Source organism: Centropristis striata, chromosome 11 (genome assembly GCF_030273125.1).
Source record: "Centropristis striata isolate RG_2023a ecotype Rhode Island chromosome 11, C.striata_1.0, whole genome shotgun sequence".
NCBI lineage: Eukaryota > Metazoa > Chordata > Actinopteri > Perciformes > Serranidae > Centropristis > Centropristis striata.
The window spans coordinates 13942282-13962276 of NC_081527.1; the positions used below are offsets into that span (position 1 = coordinate 13942282).

The window sequence follows — 19995 nt, forward strand, 5'->3', positions numbered from 1 at the left end:
CTCTGTCTCCCCCTTTCTATCTATCACTTTCAATAAAGCAAAAATGCCAAGAAAAAAAAAGAATGAGTTATACAAACTCAAAATAGAGGGCCAAATTAAGAAAATCACCAGTACAATTGTATGAAATATAGTTGACAAATATTATTGTTAATGTGCCTGTAGGTTACCGGATTCTGGCTCGTATCTCTATTTCTACTTGAATTGTAAATGCATGTTCCTTTCTGCTCACAGCTTCTCAGCTAGAAGCACCATGTTACCTCTTTAAGAATAGTAATGTGTCAGGTGTCATGTCTTGGGTTTTTTTCACAGTGACTTGCAGGAGTGTGAGCTTGTCAAACCTGTTTTGCTTGGCATTTACGGGATTCATACCTGTCATTATGAGATATTCCAGAGTAAAGTTGTTGTGATAAACAGCTATGACGTAATGATAAACAAATAGAATGATGATGGCCAGGAACCGGTAAAGAATCCTCTGAAGGACCACTGTTGTTTAAGTGTTTGGTCTCGTTCTAAAATAGACTTTTGTGTGCATGTAGGTGGAGCAGGTGAGTCAGCTGAATTCTTTTGTGGAGTCTATGCTGCAGTACCACAGAGAGGCCTCGCAGATCTTGGAGGAGCTTTCTGACAAACTGAGAAAAAGGTCAGTGTTGTGACTATTTGTGGAAGATGGCATGCCTTTTGTATGTTGAGGCTGTTTCCTCTGACTCGTGACAAGGGATGATTCAGCAGTACCAAATTTGTTTTACCCATCTGATTAGTAATGAATGTCATGGGGCAACTCATGCTAAGTACAAATACTTGTGATATTTATAGACTTTAGAATTATTTGTTTTTTTAGTTTTTATATAATCCATATTCCCACATTAGAAAATATGTTTGTTGTTAACAATTTATTTTGAAGTAATTGGATTATAACTCACAAGTAAATTAATTCAGATCTCTTTGTTCAACCTGCCTGTGTCTGTATTAATGCATACCCTACTTGTGAACTCAGAGAGCTGATGTTTTTGATTCTGATTGTATGCAGGGTGACTGACGCACAGTCTCGTCCAAGGCAGCAATACACACCTAAACCCAGACCATCCTTTGACTATGGAGAGGTAGAAAACTCTAATGGAGGATACTCGCCAGCTGCAACAACCCCCCCAGCTTACTCTCCTGGTAAGCTTACTTTTCTATAGTGTGTGTGTGTGTGTGTGTGTGTGTGTGGCCTACTCCCAAGAAGGCATGTGTGTTAGTCATCCCATTCTTCAGACTGATGTATCTTTCCTTCTGTGGCATTACCAGCCCAAACACAATATGCAGGTCCATCCTTCCAAAGAACCTCCATCAAGAACAGACCGCGTGAGTGAGACAGATGAAGATGACGTGTCACTTACACAAAACTAGAAAGTTCCACCACTTTCACTCACTCTAGCAGAGTGAGCACTCTGTGGCAGAGAGGTGTATGCATGTCTGTGTGATGATCAAGCATTTGATTAATATAGTTGAATGGTGTTTGTTGGGTCCAGTCTGTCAGGTCACCAGAACAAGACAGGGATTGTTAAAGTGGAATTATTCTGTTTGACCAAGGCTGCAGATACATAGAAATGTCAGCAAACCATGTTCCAGCATTGTTTTAAGTGATAACTGACTGTGATGTCAACCAGAACTGAAACAGTAACAAGAATATTTGCATTCATGATTTTGCTGAATTGTATGTATCTGCATGTATGCCTGTTCACTAACTGATGAAGCTTCTGAAACTCAAGAATAAATCGCAACGTGGCATATGGGTCATTTTACAGACATAGTCAGGGGTGAATCTAATATCCTTCACCTCAGTGAAACAGGAGAAAATAATGTCCTGAAACATGTCAGTAAATTGATTTTGTTCTTGAGCTTCAGAAGGATTCTTCCTTACCATACTGATGACTAACCTATACATCCTCTCAACTGCTTTTATGGTCCATTTCAGAGTCCTATTGGAAAACATACGGGTGACACAGGAAATACTAATCTTATTGAAGGGAAATCAAATATTTTTCACTAAATGACAACATTTGTTCTTTCTCCCTTCTTGCATCTCTCTACTTGATGCATGTCTCTCTGCAGCTGAGCCATGCTGTAAAGCCCTGTATGACTTTGAGCCAGAGAACGAGGGAGAGCTGGGCTTCCACGAGGGCGACATCATCACCTTGGTCAGTCGTATTGACGAGAACTGGATCGAAGGAAGCATTCGCGGTAGAACAGGATACTTCCCCAACAACTATGTTGAAATACTGGTGCCTCTGTAGGATGGTAGTGGATTATCAACTCTTAATAACCAAAGGTTATCTTTCTATTAAATGAATTTAAGGATAAACATCTCAAAACAGGGACCTTATTCATACCAAGAAGTTTTTTGGGTAAAAAGCTGTTTTATTCTGTCAAATTATGTCAAGATATAATTGATTTTTAAAAACCATCAGTAGAACATAATGTTTAGGTGCATTTACCATATCCCGAGTATTTACATTCATAGTCTATATGCACCTGTGCACTTTGTACACAACACCTCCATCACTGGGACTGATGAAGAAAGATCATGAGAAAATGACCTCTGTAATGATATGCCCAGCACTATCCACAAACACTAAGAAGTGCAACCGCTTTATTATTAAATCTTAACCTATTTTATATTCACAAGATGACATATCTTGTGCTATGTATTGTTCATATTGGTACTAAACACATGAAGGTATATGCATGCATTCTTCCAAACACTGTTCTCTACACTCCCAGTTTTCACTTCTGTGCCTTGAGGCTCTTGTACTGTTGTCATCATGAACTAGTTAGTCGACATGAAGGACGCACAGCCTTCTGTCGATGTTTCAGACTGTCCTCTACTGCCACCTGGTGGTCCCACAGATCATTGTTAGCTGCTGGTTTGAGTGGCTCTGATATGCGGGCCTTTATTATCTCTTACCAAATCCACTACGGGTGGCTTGTGTTATGTTTAAGTGTAGATTTTTTTCTTAAATATATATAAAAATGTAAAACTAACTGGAGGCAGTCAGCATGGGACATTGCTGACTGGTCTTTCATAAGGGAAACTGTAGCAGTTTTATAAACGGCAGTTTATTCGAGACCAAAGAAACTGTTTCATATTGATTCCATTTTTAAATTGTTTAATTCGCCTACAGTCCTTCCAATGTGTCTCACTGCACTCCACTTTCTACTCTTAGAGTTGATTTCCCACATTGGAGGAGACTGCTGTTTATCATTAAAAGGAAACATATTTCATATAACCTCAATGCTGCTCAAAAGTGTTTCAGATGATTATCTGCAAAAATCATGTTTTCCCTTCTATGTACTTCAAATTTTAAAGAAGAAAAGCAGACATCTGTTTCCATTAGAGTGCAACACACAACAATGTAACATGATTCACCCCCACCCCAAATATTTTGCAGCATTATACCAAAGCCATAAGTATCCTCCAGTTCCTCTGTTTTCTCAGGCTGTGTTGATACTGCTGGCAGTGTCGCTCACAATGTTTTGTGGGCTTTTACCCAACTGTTTGTCGTTGAATTTTCACTCAGTGATTCCCCAATAGCGCTGGAGTAAGCTTGGCTTTTATACTCTACCCTCTAATTTGGAGCATGGAAATTAATCTGATGTGTGTTGGGTGTTGTTGTACCTGCCTCAGTTTTCAGGCTGAAACTGTGTACCCGACCTGACAGAGAATGCCCCATAACTATCTACAAACTATTGTGTACAGAATTTACTAATAATGAGGAAGGCACAATGGCGGATTTCAGTTTCAATTAAGTCTTTTACAAGCTGACTATGAACTGGGAGGGTTTTTACTGTTCCCTAAAATACCAACTTTCTCTTCTTGTCATGATCCCCTTGTTAGACCGCCTCCCTCCCCACTCATCTGTGTTTAAACCGGGAGCGGAACAGACAGGTCTTTTGAGCAGGGAAGGGCACACAGCAGTGGATTATGCCCTCCCTCCCCCACTGGTCTTTATTCACCACCTGCCCCTGTACCCCTACCCCCTTTTCTCATTATCTGCCCCATCCTGATCCCATGGTGCCTCTAGAGTCTCCTGGAATAATCTCCTCATTGTTATCGTAGTATGTGCCTCTTAAATGTTATGTTTGCATGTCTCCTATGCTATTCGTGTCATGTGTAGGGCCAGGGTCTTCGGCTGTGCTGAGTAGCAACTGTGTGGTTCAGGTGTGGGTTTCATGCCTCATTACATTAAATCAAAAGCCTGGAGTTTGAGAGAGGAGAAAGGGGTCAGAGGTTCAGGTTGAGCTATTATGCAGCTTGTATAATATTGATGATGAATAATGTTGTGGAACAAAAGGCTAAGATCAATTTTTATATGCGGCTGCTGTCACACCTAAAATAGTTGTCTGAATGCTGCAGCTGACATTTATTGCAACACTACATTCTGTGATGGCTCGTATTGCATCCATAACCATGAGTGTCTCGACTTTGCAATATCGATCAATGAAGTATTACCAGACTTTAAAGCTTTATTTTATTATGCACAATCTTAATGGAATTTTCTGTGTTAAAATGTAACTGCTTTGCATGTGTCTTCATTACAGCTTCAGTGTCTTACGCAATGCCTTCATTTTCAACTGTGACACTGTGGGGAGACTAAAAGTGGGATTATCCTGGATTATCTTTAGGATATATGGATTACCTCTGTACTAAGCGTAATCTTCTGTGTATTGTATATTTTTGCTACTATGTAAAGGGGAATGGATGCTGTTCATTCGCTTCTTCAAATAAATATTAAATAAGTAATTTGGCTCCCATTGTGTCTTTACAGCCCTGTAACTAAATTGTTTTAAATGAATACAATTTACTCATAAAGTAATGCAGAAAATATCAGAACCATAGGGCTATCTCTTTCTGCATGCACCTCATTTATATTTATATCCATCCATATATATATTTGCACAACTGCTCTTTTTTAAATTAAATAAACATCTCTATAATTTGGACATTTTCCCCCTAACCATCCAATTTCTAATCTGCACAAGCACCCGTCTGCATGATCCCCAGACACAGCAGGCTACACAAGCCAGCTGTTGGATTATTGCCACAGCACTATCTCATCGGGGAAGGCGTGTCACTCCCCGAATTACTCAGCGCCCCTTTGTCCTCGATCGGTGCCCAGCCAGCGACACTCATGGCGGCTGCACCCGTCAGGCAGCGCTCAGGGCCAGGGGGACCCCGGGCGCAGCTCCCGCCCTGCTACTATGAAGGATACCTGGAAAAGCGAGGACCGAAAGAAAAGGTAGGCTCGCCCGATGCACTGCCATGTTGTTTCCAATGCATGCTGTCTGTAGCGGTGGTCAGTGGACGTGTGTGCACCGCACACCGGCTGATCCCCCATTCCCACAGAGCTGTCAACTTCCTTATTGTGTTAGGATGGGCGAGGCGAGGCTGTAAACTGGTGCTGGTGGGGATTGTTTCACATAGCGGATCACAGATTTGTTGTGCTGTTCAGTCTGGTTTTGTAATAATCTGACAGGGAAAGCGTGGAACAATTTATGTCCGAATCAGATGCATGAATCATGGAAGCCCGATCGCTGTCAACATTGCACGTCATTTAAATCCCTTGAACGATTTGTGACTGTATCTCAATAATAGGCATCTGTGTCACATACAGTATGTCTGCCAAGCATTTTCATCACCCAGAATCCAGTGCTGACACAGAGAAATCCCCATCTTGTGACATGTTCTCACTGGAGATTATTTACAATAGCTCAAATATAGTTACATACAGTGAAATTGGCAATTTCCCTCAATAGCTCTTCTGCATGTTATAATGTGAGAATTACAGAATGTGATACCCTCCCCCTAGGCCAACCATGTCATTAGGCTCATTTTAATGCAATATAGACATGTAATGTGAGCCGGCTCAGGTGCAGGGTATTTCACTGATCCATGTCCACAGATTGACAGCAGCTGGGGCTCACTTCCTATTCATCTCTTGGGACAGGACATGTGAGGGTTATAAAAAGGGAAATATCCATTACACAGACGTAGGAAAAAACAGAAGCTAATTTCTCAATTCTGCTTATTTGTGTGTTTGACAGGCATCCAAGCGACTGTGGACATGTCTGTGTGGGAATTCTTTGTATTTCTTCAATAACGCCAAGGACAGTCATGTAAGTTTCACACTATACAGTATGCATTTTGTTGTTCGTGCATCACAACGTGTTGGCACTGATGCATGTTTGTGTGTGTAACAGTATGTGGAGAAGCTGGACCTTGGTGGGTTTGTGTCCCTAAAGGACGACTGCAGCCGGGACAGAAACTTGGAGGCGGCCAGACTCATCCTGCGCATGAAGGATGGAGAGACCAAACTCACAGTAACACTAACACACACACACACTCATGCATAAAAATTAAGACTTTTTGCAACTTCTAACAGTGCTGTTGTCTTTTTTTTCCCAGGCCCCCAACTTGGAATCAAGGGAGCTGTGGAAAGGTTTCCTCTACTCCGTTGTAGATGTAAATATTCATCTTTTGCACACCTGCATCAATCTGTCTCTCTCTTGTGCAATCTTAAAAATATCCTCCCCTCTGTCCCATCACAGCTGAATGTGCCCTCCTGTCTCACACTGCTGCCGGGCCAGCTGCAGATGCTGAAGGAGGTGGTGGACAAAGAAAGATCCAGACGGAGAACCCGCACTCCCACACGTGCACCCCCCTCGCCACTCTCCGTACCTTTAGTAGGAGAGATCCCCCCGTGAGTTCTCATTGAAAGGATGCACAGCAGCTATAGTACCTTTAAAGTGTGACTTTGTGACCATTAGTCATTTGTGTGGCATGCAGGTGTTTTCGACCAGTGTCTCGAACGGAGGCTGAAGTCCTTTTGGAGAGACACCCAGACTGTGGTAACATGTTGCTCCGTCCAGGCAGAGATGGGTGCTCGTTGGCTGTCACGACTCGGCAGGACCTCAACGGGTAAACACCTGCTGAACATCTGAGCATCACAGCTGCAGATATCAGAGACAATAACAACATTCACTGCAAATATTACCAGCTTTGTGTTTCTCTTTTCTGCTTAAGGTCAGTGTTCAGACATTACCGTGTCACTCAGAGGGACCAAGGTGGTTATGTCATTGATGTAGAAAATCCAGTGAGTGCTTCATACTTGCAGAAACATCTTACACCTTACCACATTTCTTAAGATAGAATTATTCAGTGTTTAATGTAAAATCATGATTGTGTTTTTATGAGAGAAACCTTAAGGGATGCATCAATCTAACTTTTTATTGTCAAATTAGGTGACATGATGGTGATAAAAGCCCTAGCATTCGAGAACGCAGCTTTGAGATGATAGCAATCAGCAATATCTCAGACTGTATGTTAACAGCATCGTCAGACCAGCATAATAAAACAGATTCCCTTTTCCAGATTCCCTGTGCTACACTTCATGAGGTAATCGACGCTCTGGTAGAGAAGACAGCAGGCACTCTACAGCCTTTCCTACTGGAGGAGCCTTATGAAGAGAATATCAGTGAGGCGACCATGCAGCACACACATATTCTCAAGATTCTTTTGTTGCCTTGCTATACGTTTTCAATGAGGCTGACCACTGTTTGTGTCCTCAGCATACGTTTCTGCCAATGATGAGAACGGAGAAAGGATCCTGCACACTGCCCCCTCCAGCCCCCTGCCAAAGGTTCCTGCCCTGCCTCCAAAACAAGGTTTGTCTCAGTCACTTGAACAACATGCAGACAGTCGCAGACAGACTAAAAACAATCACTGCCTTTATTCTGATTAATGCAGATCGTTGGCCCGGCAGCCCCCTGTCCAGGTCCCCTGCCCCCGACCGCCGTATCCTGACCTCACCAGTCCCGGCCTCGCCCACCAACCCAATGAGACGGCTCATCCTCTCTCCTTCTCCTCTCGCACAGAGTGAGTAGACGGTGCAGAATTCAGATCACTTCATATAGCAACACGTAGATAAAAGAGGCCTAACACGATGGGGTTCTTCTGTCTTTCCACAGCACTCAATGAGGAACTCAAAATGAAGCTGGAGAAGAGACGAGCCAGTCAGGAGTGATTCACTTATAGGAACAGCATACTCAATCTTCAGTGCCAACCCCCTTCTCACCGCAGCTATGTATTCATCCTGTGCCTTCTAGGTGGAAGACAAGGCACTACAAAAACCACCACTTTCCCGTAGGGAGATACAAAATGTTGGACTAAGATGGTTAAATGGATTCTGATTAGCTCCTTAAGAGCAAGACTGGCTGGTAATCACTGGATTAGGTCCATAAAACCTCATAAGCCTGTCTTGGTTGGGGTAAAGATCCACTAGTGCTTTGTCCACTTGCATAAAGCTGTTTACAAACTGCCTCTGAGCAAAAAAATAGTGCCACAACATATGATTTTCCTTCACAATACAGTCCACACTGAATCAATATGACTGGCAGCTACGTAAAACCTATCTGAGAAGCCCTGACATGTTCAGGACCACCAGCTGAGCCTGATGTTTTCCCGTCTGAGCCCCTGTCTGAGCTGCTGATGTTACTGCTGAAACACTGGAGACTAAGAACTAACAAATCACAGACTGCAAGGATCAACACGGAGCGACAAACTCTGACCTGAGACCTGAGACATTTTATCTGCTCTGAAAGTAAAATAAGCCAGGCATGATCAGGTTTCAGCTCAACAATTCTCTTCATTCACCTCATCACATCACATAACTTGACTGAAAAAAAAATGTGTCTGAATACAGTCGAGCTGGTCTGTAACTGAAAACTGCACAATTTCTGCCTGCTGCTCAAGAGTGTTTTTTGTGATGATAAGCAATTGCTGATTCAATGGCGTTGTGGGTCATTTATATGGAAGCCCATGTCCTCCAGTAAAAGAAAAGAAAAATATTTAAAAAGTCATCACGTTATAATAATTTGAGTCATGATCATGAGAAACTATTTTGTTAAGAAAATAACATATCTTAACATAACTTAGTTGCCTCAAAATAATGAGAACATGTTCTCAAAATAATGACTTAATATCACAAAATTTAAAAATGAGATGGAAAAAAAGTAAAAGCCAAACAGGGCCAAGTCATATAGACAAACTTGCATCTCAAAATAATTGGTTAATATGACATAATTTTATCTATAATGAGAAATTACTCTATCTAATTACTAAGTCTGTTTAATAAACTTAAATTACCCTTTGCGTTTTGGCAGAAATGGGCTTCCATTCATTTATGACTGAACTTTAACCGTACTGTTGGTGCTTATTTTAAAGTGTTACCTTAGTCCCTGCTACTGTGTACGTGCTCCTGTATGGTGCTATGACTCACCGGTGCTCAGACCTGACTGGAAACTCCAGGAGACTCAATCAATCTACTGTAATCATATGTGAAAGTGACCTCTAGTGGAATGGCTGTCAACTATAAGGACAGAGACATTATCAGCACACATTCTTTGGGTATTAACACAAGTACAAAACATTTTTTGTTTCAGACTGAACCTGGCAAAAACTTTTGGCTTTATCACAGTATTACACCGCACCCTACCTCTCTACGGTTCAAAAGAAAATCATAATTTATTAAAGGTCTCATGGTGTTATTACTATATTGACATTTATTATGACAATTATCCAGTAGATTTGAAGTGTCTGAGTACTGGTGGTAAACTGTGATCAACTGACTCATAAGTATCCTCTTACAACGAACAGTTTCTTGTATGTTTGTACATGATGTGTCGTGTCTACTTGATCACTATCAAAGAATAGTGTTTGTTAGATATCAAGGGCATTAAATGGTTTTGCATGGATGCTGGTTGTCCTGTTGTGAATTGATAATTTGTGATCTCTCAAATATACACCATTTTTTTGTTTCCTAAGTGTCAGGCTGTTAGGACCCAGTTATTGATTGAAACGGATTGACAACAGGAGAACAAGGAAATTAAATTATGTCGGAATTATCCCAGAATGATAGAAAAAGAGAGAAAATGTGTAAGCAAAGTTTACAAAAGACCATGTTATTTTTTTAGGTTTGTGGTGGTTTGTGTATTTTTTCTATTTTTTAGACAATCTACTTTGATCTCACACAGTTTGGGTAGGTACATTTATGTTAGAAATAAACAGTTGTTTTTTTATTTGATTATTTCATCATTCATCCTCATCATTTATTCTTGAACAAGGAAAAGTGTTTGGTGGACTTTTACTTGAACTTGTCTGCACCGTTCTCTTCTTTTCTCCTTATTTGTGAAATTTGACAATTGAAAAAAATATAAAGAAAAGAAAGAAAAACAAAACACAATACAATACAATAAAATGTCAATTATTTCAATAAATGGAATGACTAATAATATAATTAATGAATTTTCCAGTTCATTTACTAAAAACAATTTCAAGTACGATTATTAATTACAAACAAATAAATGGAAAAGTACATATATAGGGATACAAAGCAATAAATAATGTTTAAGTGGCTTAAAACAAAAATACACATTTTTGTCACATTTGATCAATTACTAATAATGACTACATTTATTTTTTGACATATAAATTTTTTAATCGAGTCATTAATTTATTTTGGCAGCTTCAATTCTTTATAGATATCAGAACAATTAAAACATCCATTCATAAGAGTCAATGCCTGAACCCACAACTTCCACAACAATAAACACCACAGCACACCACCTGTTTGGTTTGGACATGTTACTGTTAGGAAGGGAGGGAGGGAGGAAGGAGGGAGGAGGGAGGGCGGGAGGGAGGAAGGAAGGAAGGAAGGAAGAAAGAAAGAAAGAAAGAAAGAAAGAAAGAAAGAAAGAAAGAAAGAAAGAAAGAAAGAAAGAAAGAAAGAAAGAAAGAAAGAAAGAAAGAAAGAAAGAAAGAAAGAAAGAAAGAAAGAAAGTCTGTTCAATTAATTATTGAACTTGAAATTGTTTTTAGTAAATAAAATGGCAAATTAATTAATAATATTATTAGTTATTTAATATATTTAAATAATTTACTATTTATTGTTGGGTGTTTAGTTTTTCTTTCTTTTCTTTATATTTTTTTCAATTGTCAAATTGAAAGAAAGAAAGAAAGAAAGACAGACAGACAGACAGACAGACAGACAGACAGACAGACAGACAGAAAGAAAGAAAGAAAGAAAGAAAGAGAGAAAGAAAGAAAGAAAGAAAGAAAGATGTGCCTAAAAGCTGTCCAAGTATCTTCATCCTGAATCAGCTGTGCCCTGAACCTCCAGACAAAAGTATATGAGAACAATGAAACTAAATCAGATCTGAGATCAGCGCCTCGCGCCTCCTCAAAGGCAGTTTGAAGGGAGTAAAAAAAACACAACAACCTGCGGGGCCAACCGGAGCAGCAGCCAGCCATTCAGATCCTCCTCACCGCGGGATGTGAGCACTGAGAGCCTCTCTTCAATAACGGATGACCGCTGTGACTATGAGTGGACCCGGCAGAGACTGACCGGCTGCTGAGCGGTTAGAGAGCAACTTTTTCCTGCGATTTAGAGAAATTTAACCTGCAGCGTCTCTGCGGTGGAGCCTTGAAGGAAGTTACTACTAGCGAAGTTACTAGCGCGGTTCAAACGTTACACATCTCATCTGTGTGTGGAGGGAGACTTATTACACTTCACCGCTTCTAAATATCATGAGTTAGTTTGTCTGTTGGTTAATGAATAGGTAAAGGTTTAGAAATAACTTTTAAACAGGTGTCGGGACTATTTTTTAATGGAAGCCTCCGCAGTCTTGGGCGTGTCACTGCTCAGGTAAGTGATTAACTTTGATAGGAGTGTTTTCTTGACGGTTAACTTGCTCCGGCTGTTGCACTTTGCCATTATGTTTGTGCCAACTTTTGGGAAAGTTTGAGGTTTAGGCGTATTGAGTGTTGTAAAATTAACTTTAAATGACCAATTGTCTTCAAAACAAGCGTACACAAACCTACTCCTTAATTGCTCTAAGCTGCATTTTTGACCCAACAACTGATTTCAGGCTTGAACTTTTACACACGTACTTGTGTCCATTTGGCGCATAAATGTGAACGCTGAAGTACACTGTGTTTGTGTGAGTGAGTGAGGGAGTGTGTGTGCAGATGGGCGTTGAGTGAAGCTGGCTATGGCCCCAGGGCCAAATATGTGAAACATCTTATCAGGGCTGCATTCTCTGACATGCCGCAGCTCATCAGTCAGAGACAGCACACCTCTCTTGGGAAAGAAGCACCTACAGTACACACACCCACTCAGCAGGTTTTTGTAACGCCGCTGGACAAAAATCACAGATCACATAACAGCTGTTGTTAACTAATTATTGCTCTGTTGGTAGACTTAACAGGGTTAAGTAGTAGTGATAAGTCAAACAGACATGTTTCCTGTTGGTGTGTGTGCAACAGCTCTTGCCACAATTGTGTGGCAAGAGCTCTTGCACCAAATTTGTGCAAGAGCACCAAATTTGTGCAAGAGCACCAAATTTGTGCAAGAGCTCCGCTCCTATCTGCACCAGTCTTTTCCACTCTGTGAATATCTCATTGTGTGCTTGTGTTTGGTGCTGCAGGAGAGCTGAAGTTGACATCCCTGCACCCTGCTGAATGCCTTTCACGGCCCTGCATTAACATCACTATGGCACTGACAGAATTACTGCCGCGCTGACTTTAGCTCACTCTGCCCTTTCTGGCTATTCCTCTTACTACTTTTGCTTTGTTTCTCTCACTTTTGTTTTTAACGCATCTTAAATGTTTTTCTTCACATGTCGTTTTTTTGTCTTGTGTTTTTCATGGTCTTCATATTTTAAACTTCTTTTCTGTCAGGTCTCACATCCGGTGAATTGATTGTGATATCCATACAACCTTGTCTCTTTCAGCCCGCCTCGGCTTTGTTTCTTTGCTCTGTGCCATCCATCTCCTCATGGACAGCCTGCTGAGCGGGGCCAGTAAAGGGGCCAGTGCCCTTCAGTCAGTACAGACCTCATCACGTCATAGATGCCACTCGCTGTCTTTGTGACTGTTAAGGAAACAATAAAGCTAAAATTCCTCTTGGTTTGAACAAAAGAGCCATGCATCCGCTGCTGCCCCTCTGTGTCTTTTGGCTGCTGCCCCTGGCCTTGACGCTGGAAGAAGACTCACCGCTGGACTGTGTCCCCCGTAGATCTGTGCCCTACCATAGTGAGTGTTGCGATCTTTCTTGTGTAACCTTGGCTTACAATAGTCAACTCATGTTGGCTCATATGGCTTGAGTAAGTTTAGGCTTACTCATTGGGGAAACGGTTTAATCACTGATTAATCATCATGTTCTGTCTCCAGGGGACAATGCTCACATATTTCATGAGGAGGGGGTGTTCAACTACTCCACCATGCTGCTGAGAGAAGACCTGGACCTGCTATTGTTGGGGGCGAGGGAGGCTGTGTATGCTCTTGACCTCAATGACATCTCCAAGAAACTTGCTTCAGTAAGGATGCCAGTGTTAACAATACATTGACGCTAATTCTGTTATCATAAGCTTGAAATTTCTTATCAGAGCTTTTCTTGGCCCAGGGCTAAGAAATCTTTAAGAGCAAATGTGTGTGTCGTGCCAGGCTCTCTGCTGGCAGCGCTCGCTCAGAGCTCACTGTGCTGGAGAAAGTACTGCCTGAGATCCTTGGCAAACAAACAACTTTGCACCATGTTTCAACACATTTTAGACTTTCACGACAGATTAACTCAACACATGCTGAAACCAACCAGCTGTACTTGAAGTTATTGTTAGACCTCCACTTCAGTTACATTTGCAGGGACATTTTACCTGCTTCTGCATTTTCTTCCTACCAACTGCTTTGTTTCCTCAGTGAAGGGTGTACATGGCTAGAGGTGTTGCTTTGGGTGTCCTGGTAGCAGTTGTGGAAAGTCATAGAAGCCCCTTTTTGACAGCAGGGACTTTCCTCAGGAACTAGGCACCTTTTGAGGAACTCATTGTGATTCAATGGCAGGAACCATGGTCTAAATTAGGTTCCAGGGACATTTTAACCCCCTAATAGTCCTGGTCAGGCAGCAGTACTTTCTGAAAGCACAGGAACATTTGGGTTGGGGCTTGCAGTTTCAAACATTACTGATTAGAACAGCACCAACTGCCATTTAAAAAATATGCAGCAGCAAACCAGTTGTGGACACAGAAGAAAGCGACAAAAAAGTCCAGACATACTAATGAAGCATCTATGCCGATGATGAAATTCAGGAATTAGAAACACTTTATTCAAGTAATGTACTTAAGTACAGTTCCGAAATACCTGTACTTACCTGGGAATAATTGTTGAGTATTTCCGTTTTCTCCTACTTTATACTTCTACTCCAAAACAGTTCAGAGGCACTTTTTTACTCAATGTATGATGTTTATTTTGGATAACGATAAAACTTTATTGATCCCTTGCTACCCTGCACAATAAAACACTGCAACATAAAGTAATGCACATGTTAAATTGATCAATGATTATAATTCACAACATTACTTAATAACTTATTTTGAAATGAGCCATTTAGCAAAATAAGTGCTTTTATTTTTGGTATTTTAAAGCTGCAGTATGTGATTCTCAGGAGGGATAGTTAGTTGTTGAGTCTCACCAACCCTCAACAATCAACGATCCCTTCATACCATCATACACATCATACCTCTCTCTCCCTCTTTTCTGTCTCTCTACATTGTCAACTGTTAAATTCAGGCATAAATGCGATAAGACGCAACAGAAAAACACTTTAAGGAGCTAAATTTGCCACTCTTTTAGGTGAAATGGGAAGTGACGCAAAAGCAGCAAGATGAGTGTACTAACAAAGGAAAAGATTCTGAGGTGAGTCCCTTTTAGCTTTTGCTATTTCATATTTATTACATATTGAGCGGATGTAGTCATTCCTTTTTTAAAAATGCATTTACAGACACATTGCAAGAACTATATCAGGATCCTGCATCAGATGGAAGATAACAAGATATATGTGTGTGGAACCAATGCTTTTGATCCTGAGTGTGATTATATGGTGAGACTTATCTTAATTCATGTGCCATATTGTATACATTGATGCTACATAGTTTATTTCTCATCAAAATTGGATTGAAAGACTTTGTGTTTGTCTGTGCAGTCCTACAAAGATGGAAAGCTGACTCTTGAGAAGAAAGCAGAGGATGGCAAAGGGAAATGTCCATTTGATCCTTTCCAGAGATATGCCTCCATCATGGTTGGTGAGTAGCAATTATGGAACGGATAAGAAATTGAGGAAGAATGTTAATACAGTACATTCTTTGATTTGTATCTGTTTACGCTGTCTTGCCAGAAAACAACCTATACTCAGCCACTTCAATGAACTTCCTCGGCTCTGAACCCATCGTGATGCGCAGCTCTCCTATCTCCATACGCACTGAGTTCAAGAGCTCCTGGCTTCATGGTAAGATGTGGTAATGTGTCAGGTGTTTTTTCACATGATGTCTAATAGAGGTGTGGGGGGATCGATACAGCATAGTATCGTGATATTTAGCGTGGCATTATTATATCGATTCATGGCCGCCAAGTATCGATATTTAGTGTTCAATATTTCCGCCTTTTTTTTTTCTTTTCTGGAGGCCGTAGCAGGCTCACTTTTAGGAATATGCTGGAGATACTGGTATCATATGCAACTAGAAGATCTAAGGAATCAATCGTCAGAATATCGTGTCGGGAATTTGTCGAAATAACGCTGTTTGAGAAAATGTTATCATCCACACAGTTTGACTGAATACTTTGATGGTCAGTCTGTGGCTTTGACTCTCAATGTGGAGAAATAAAAAGACTGAAGTGAGATGAATAGACTGAGAATTTTCTCTTATTTGACAAAACAATTCTTGATTGAATTTAATTTTGTCGACACAAAATACAGTTAAGCAGTTAAATTGCAATATATTGCATCGCAAAATGCTTTAAAATTGCAATAATATTATGTCATGACTCAAGTATCAAGAGAAAAAATTGTGTCGTGGTGATTCCCACCTCTAGTGTCCAATGCCAGAGACTATAAAAGAAGTGTTATAGCCACAGTGACGTCATCCATTGGTGGTTCATTTGTAAAATGAACATCATGCTGTATTGAGGAAGACTTGTAACTAGCGATTGAGACCATAAACTAATTTGGAAAATGTTTACTGAGGTATTAAATAAAGTTAGAAGTAGGGTCATTTTCTCATCGACTTCTATATAAGTCATTGGCCATCAGAAAAAATGTAGGTTAGGGGCACTTCTGCATTGGCTTTACTTTTCAGACCTCGTGGCTGTGTCCACTTCATACAGTCTATGGTTCATGCAAGTGATTCACTGTCTTTGAACTAATGATTTGCTTTGTAGCTGAAAATGTGTTTTCTCTTTCTATGCCAGAGCCCACCTTTGTTTCCATGGCTCAGATGCCAGAGAGTGATCTGAGTGACATGGGAGATGATGACAAGGTTTACCTGTTCTTCAGTGAGACAGCTGTGGAGTGCGACTGCTACAACAAACTGGTGGTGTCCCGCGTGGCCCGCGTCTGCAAGGTGAAAAAGAGTTTATCGTGCATGCGATTACTTGTCGCAGCTCCATTTCCCAAAACAACAATAACATATAAACAGCACTTCCTCAGTTGCGTTCATTCCGCCCTTTCCGCTGCTTGATTGTGCATCCCGTTTGTCTTTGTGTTTTCAACTTGTCAATGTGGCATTATGGGGGTTTTCTGTGCTCACAGGGGGATCTTGGAGGTCAGAGGACCTTGCAGAAGAAATGGACATCCTTCCTGAAGGCCAGAATGGACTGTCCCGTGCTGGAGTCCCAGCTGCCCTACATTATCCAGGACACTTACCGCTTGTGTGACCCACAGAAGAACTGGAAGGACTGTTTGTTTTACGCCATCTTCACACCACAGTCGTACGTTTGCAGAAACAAACATGTTTGTGTTTGAGGGAGCAGGGTCTCTTTGCTTTAATGGTCTCTGGCACACTACTTGGCTCACATTTTCTGTGTGTATGTGTGTGTTTCAGGGAAACATCAGACCTGTCTGCAGTGTGTGCGTACCACGTGTCCGACATCAGCAAAGTGTTTGCGGAGGGGAAATACAAAACTCCAGTCCCCGTAGCAACCTCTTTTGTTAAGTGGGTGATGTACAGCGGTGATGTCCCCGTCCCTCGGCCCGGAGCTGTGAGTCTGCCCACTATTCAGCGTGTGTGTGTGTGCGTGTGTTTGAAACAAAGACAAAACTTAAAAGGCAACTCTTTTTTTTTACGAGTGTCTCGGCAGGGAGCTGATTCCTTTTGTGCTCTGACTCCGTTGTTCTCTCTTTTCTCTTTCCTTCCCCTCATCCCTCGCCAGTGCATAGACAATGAGGCTCGTAAAGCGGGCATTAATCGGACTCTGGACCTCCCAGACCGGACCCTTCAATTTATCAAAGACAGGCCCCTAATGGACCAAGCTATCCAGCCAATAAGAGGGATGCCTCTACTTGTACGAAGGGGAGCTACATTCACACGCATCATTGTCAACCGGGTGCTGGCGGCAGATGGAGAGAAGCACGACGTGATGTTCATAGGCACAGGTGTGTGTATCCGTGCAGCATACAGCCACTTCCTGAATATACAGTCATGGAAAAAATTATTAGGCCATTGTTTTCTTCAATTTCATGTTCATTTTAATGCCTGGTACAACTAAAGGTACATTTGTTTGGACAAATATAATGATAACAACAAAAATAGCTCATAAGAGTTTAATTTAAGAGCTGATATCCAGCCATTTTCCATGGTTTTCTTGAGAATAACCAAAATCATTATCAAGAAAACCATGGAAAATGGCTAGATATCAGTTCTTAAATTAAACTATTACAAGCTATTTTTGTTGTTATCATTATATTTGTCCAAACAAATGTACCTTTAGTTGTACCAGGCATTAAAATGAACAAGAAATTGAAGAAAACAAGGGTCGTCTAAGAATTTTTTCCATTACTGTATTTCACTTGCTACTTTTACTAACCTGAAAACATTAGTTATCGGGCCATTTGTGTCAGCATGTAAATATATCCTGTTTCTATGTTTTGTGCCTGAAGAGGAAGGCACAATGCTGAAAGCAGTGAACTACGATGGAGAGATGTTCATCATAGAGGAAGTGCAGCTCTTCCAGCCCCCAGAGTCGATCAAGATTCTGAAATTCTCTAATGTCACTGTAAGTAAAAACTCATGTTGAATCCTGTTCATATTATATTACAATAAAACACCTTCATCAGTGTCATTGCTCTATTTGTGTATGATGGATCCATGTGTACAGGGCCAGATCTATGCAGGCTCAGACTACGGAGCAGCACAGATACCACTGGCCACCTGTGGGAGGTCTTCATCCTGTATGGACTGTGTTCTCTCCAGAGACCCATACTGCGGCTGGGACAAAGCTGTTGGGAAATGTGTGACCCTTTCTAGTTCACAAAGGTAGGCAGCTGTCCCAACACGCAGCGCAGGCAGTGTTGATATCTTTTCTATCCAAACTAAATATCAATTACTGTATCTTCTGCTTTAGGAAACTAATCCAAAGTGTGAAAGACGCAGATGCTTCTCTCTGCCCAGATGCCGGTAAGTTAGTGCACAAAATCACCCAGAGGAGTCACAGAAGTATGATCAGTGCACATTTTCCTTTGTGATTTTGAATAAAAACTGGACCTGTTGGCATTTGCATAATTTTTTACCGCAGTATGAGCAGTGAGCTTGAGCAACAAGTTAACTGATGCAGTTAACTCAACAGCCACCGGTGTCATTAAGAACACATATTTTCTGGAAATTCAACATATTACCTTTTAAAAAAACATAATTGTGGTTGAAATGGGTTGTTAAAAACCAAATGTTTATATGTGAAGGACCTCGGTTTTGTTTTCAGATCCTATGAAGCCCATGAATCCGAAAATCTGGCCTGGGGGAAACCTGAAGCTCCATTGCTCTTCGCCCTCCAACTTGGCAAAAACCAGCTGGGAGCGGGACGGCCGCCCTCTGATTACTTCTACTCGATTTCAGCTTCTACGAGACGGACTGCTTATCCTCAACGCCACAGGCTCAGACACCGGTCGGTACCGCTGCATCTCTGTGGAGCTCTCCAAAGCGGACAAGTACACAACCACTGTCGCTGATTACCAGGTTAGCATGGCTGCAAGTGGATCTGGTGATGGGAGAGGGATTATTCCCCAGGCTCAGAGGGACGGCCCCTCTGTGGTTGGACTGCAGGCTGTCGTCGGGCTTCTTGTAGTTGGTCTTGTTGCCCTTTTGGCTTGGAACTTTTACAAAGGCCACATACCGCTGCCCTGGAACTGCCGTAAGAAGAACAGAGAGCCATCCCAGGAGGGTCCGAACACTGACACGACCTACCAGGATGCACTGAGGTCTGCACCAGCAGAGGACAAGCCGCTGGTGTCAGGAACCAACAACGGCAGGAATAACAACCACGCAGGAGGGGAGGCAGCGTTCAGTGCAGCTGAGGAGAATGACGACTTGAAAGTGAATCTTCCATCTCTGCAGTATATTGATGACGAGTCAGACATTTGAAAATGGCAAGCATATTACTGTGTTCAGTTTCTCGTTCAGCTTGAGTTTAAGAAATGGACGGGATTGCTCCAAAGCATTTTCTTCTAGGCTGAAATACTGGATTAATCAGTCATGTCATGAGTTGAAATCTCCTTTTATGGGAGTATAAAACCTTCTTGGTGCTTGAAACTTTCTTTTGAGAGAAAAACACCAAATTCAGTTGTTTTTTTTATGAGACTTGAATTTTTGCTTTGTTTTACAATTGTGTGTACATTTAAATGTTTTAGCTTCCTACTAATTGTTGTGAATCTCATTATAGAATAAATGTCTTAAAAAATTGGTATGATGTTCGCAGGGAATGTACAATATCTGAAAATGAGCCATTTCATGTCTAACCACTAGCCGCAACAATTGTTTCATTTTAATAAACTGTTCCACAAGGTCCTTTGTGTTGCTGCAGTGTATCAAAATAGAGCTGACAGGGTTTTCAACAAGACTGGACCTGCTAAGATTGTGCAACAG

At 41.3% G+C, this 19995-nt stretch overlaps 3 protein-coding genes across 5 annotated transcripts in view; all 3 read left to right on the forward strand.

The window, feature by feature from the left end:
* The window catches only part of LOC131979846 (endophilin-A2-like), a 7707-nt gene extending 5040 nt beyond the window's left edge, over window positions 1-2667 (forward strand). Inside the window, exons 6-9 of one of the 2 annotated variants that reach the window (XM_059343898.1) lie at window positions 537-640; window positions 1028-1161; window positions 1288-1344; window positions 2095-2667. In XM_059343898.1, coding sequence (XP_059199881.1) covers window positions 537-640; window positions 1028-1161; window positions 1288-1344; window positions 2095-2276 — 477 coding nt within the window. In that variant the 3' untranslated portion in view covers window positions 2277-2667. The remainder of the gene's footprint in view (window positions 1-536; window positions 641-1027; window positions 1162-1287; window positions 1345-2094) is intronic. The other variant, XM_059343899.1, reaches the window with a different exon arrangement.
* Window positions 2668-5033: 2366 nt separating this feature from the next.
* Window positions 5034-10211, forward strand: stap2a (signal transducing adaptor family member 2a). The gene is made up of 11 exons (XM_059343895.1): window positions 5034-5279; window positions 6085-6156; window positions 6241-6360; window positions 6446-6502; window positions 6589-6740; window positions 6827-6958; window positions 7064-7133; window positions 7412-7514; window positions 7609-7704; window positions 7787-7915; window positions 8008-10211. The coding sequence occupies exons 1-11, from the start codon at window positions 5034-5036 to the stop codon at window positions 8061-8063; spliced, it is 1233 nt and encodes a 410-aa protein (XP_059199878.1). The 3' UTR covers window positions 8064-10211.
* A 1093-nt stretch (window positions 10212-11304) lies between these two features.
* Window positions 11305-19917, forward strand: sema4e (semaphorin 4e). Of its 2 annotated transcripts, none has more exons than XM_059343890.1 (15): window positions 11305-11741; window positions 12829-13129; window positions 13268-13413; window positions 14720-14782; window positions 14868-14966; window positions 15069-15168; window positions 15261-15371; window positions 16331-16482; window positions 16671-16849; window positions 16963-17119; window positions 17291-17513; window positions 18018-18133; window positions 18236-18393; window positions 18482-18534; window positions 18836-19917. In XM_059343890.1, exons 2-15 carry the CDS (start codon window positions 13021-13023, stop codon window positions 19492-19494), a joined length of 2325 nt encoding a protein of 774 aa, XP_059199873.1. In that variant the 5' UTR covers window positions 11305-11741; window positions 12829-13020; the 3' UTR covers window positions 19495-19917. The 2 variants fall into 2 exon arrangements, with proteins under 2 accessions (XP_059199873.1, XP_059199874.1); XM_059343891.1 differs by having other exon boundaries at window positions 11393-11454.
* Window positions 19918-19995: the final 78 nt, after the last annotated feature.

What these genes read in the sequence shown, in the direction of transcription:
- stap2a (XM_059343895.1), top strand. Translation starts at nt 5,034, where the DNA reads ATGATCCCCAGACACAGCAGGCTACACAAGCCAGCTGTTGGATTATTG. An exon ending in TCCTCTACTCCGTTGTAGAT is followed by an intron (nt 6,503 to 6,588) that starts GTAAATATTCAT and finishes GTCCCATCACAG; the next exon opens with CTGAATGTGCCCTCCTGTCT. An exon ending in ACTCGGCAGGACCTCAACGG is followed by an intron (nt 6,959 to 7,063) that starts GTAAACACCTGC and finishes TTTCTGCTTAAG; the next exon opens with GTCAGTGTTCAGACATTACC.
- sema4e (XM_059343890.1), top strand. Translation starts at nt 13,021, where the DNA reads ATGCATCCGCTGCTGCCCCTCTGTGTCTTTTGGCTGCTGCCCCTGGCC. An exon ending in CAAGAGCTCCTGGCTTCATG is followed by an intron (nt 15,372 to 16,330) that starts GTAAGATGTGGT and finishes TTTCTATGCCAG; the next exon opens with AGCCCACCTTTGTTTCCATG. An exon ending in TGAAATTCTCTAATGTCACT is followed by an intron (nt 18,134 to 18,235) that starts GTAAGTAAAAAC and finishes CCATGTGTACAG; the next exon opens with GGCCAGATCTATGCAGGCTC.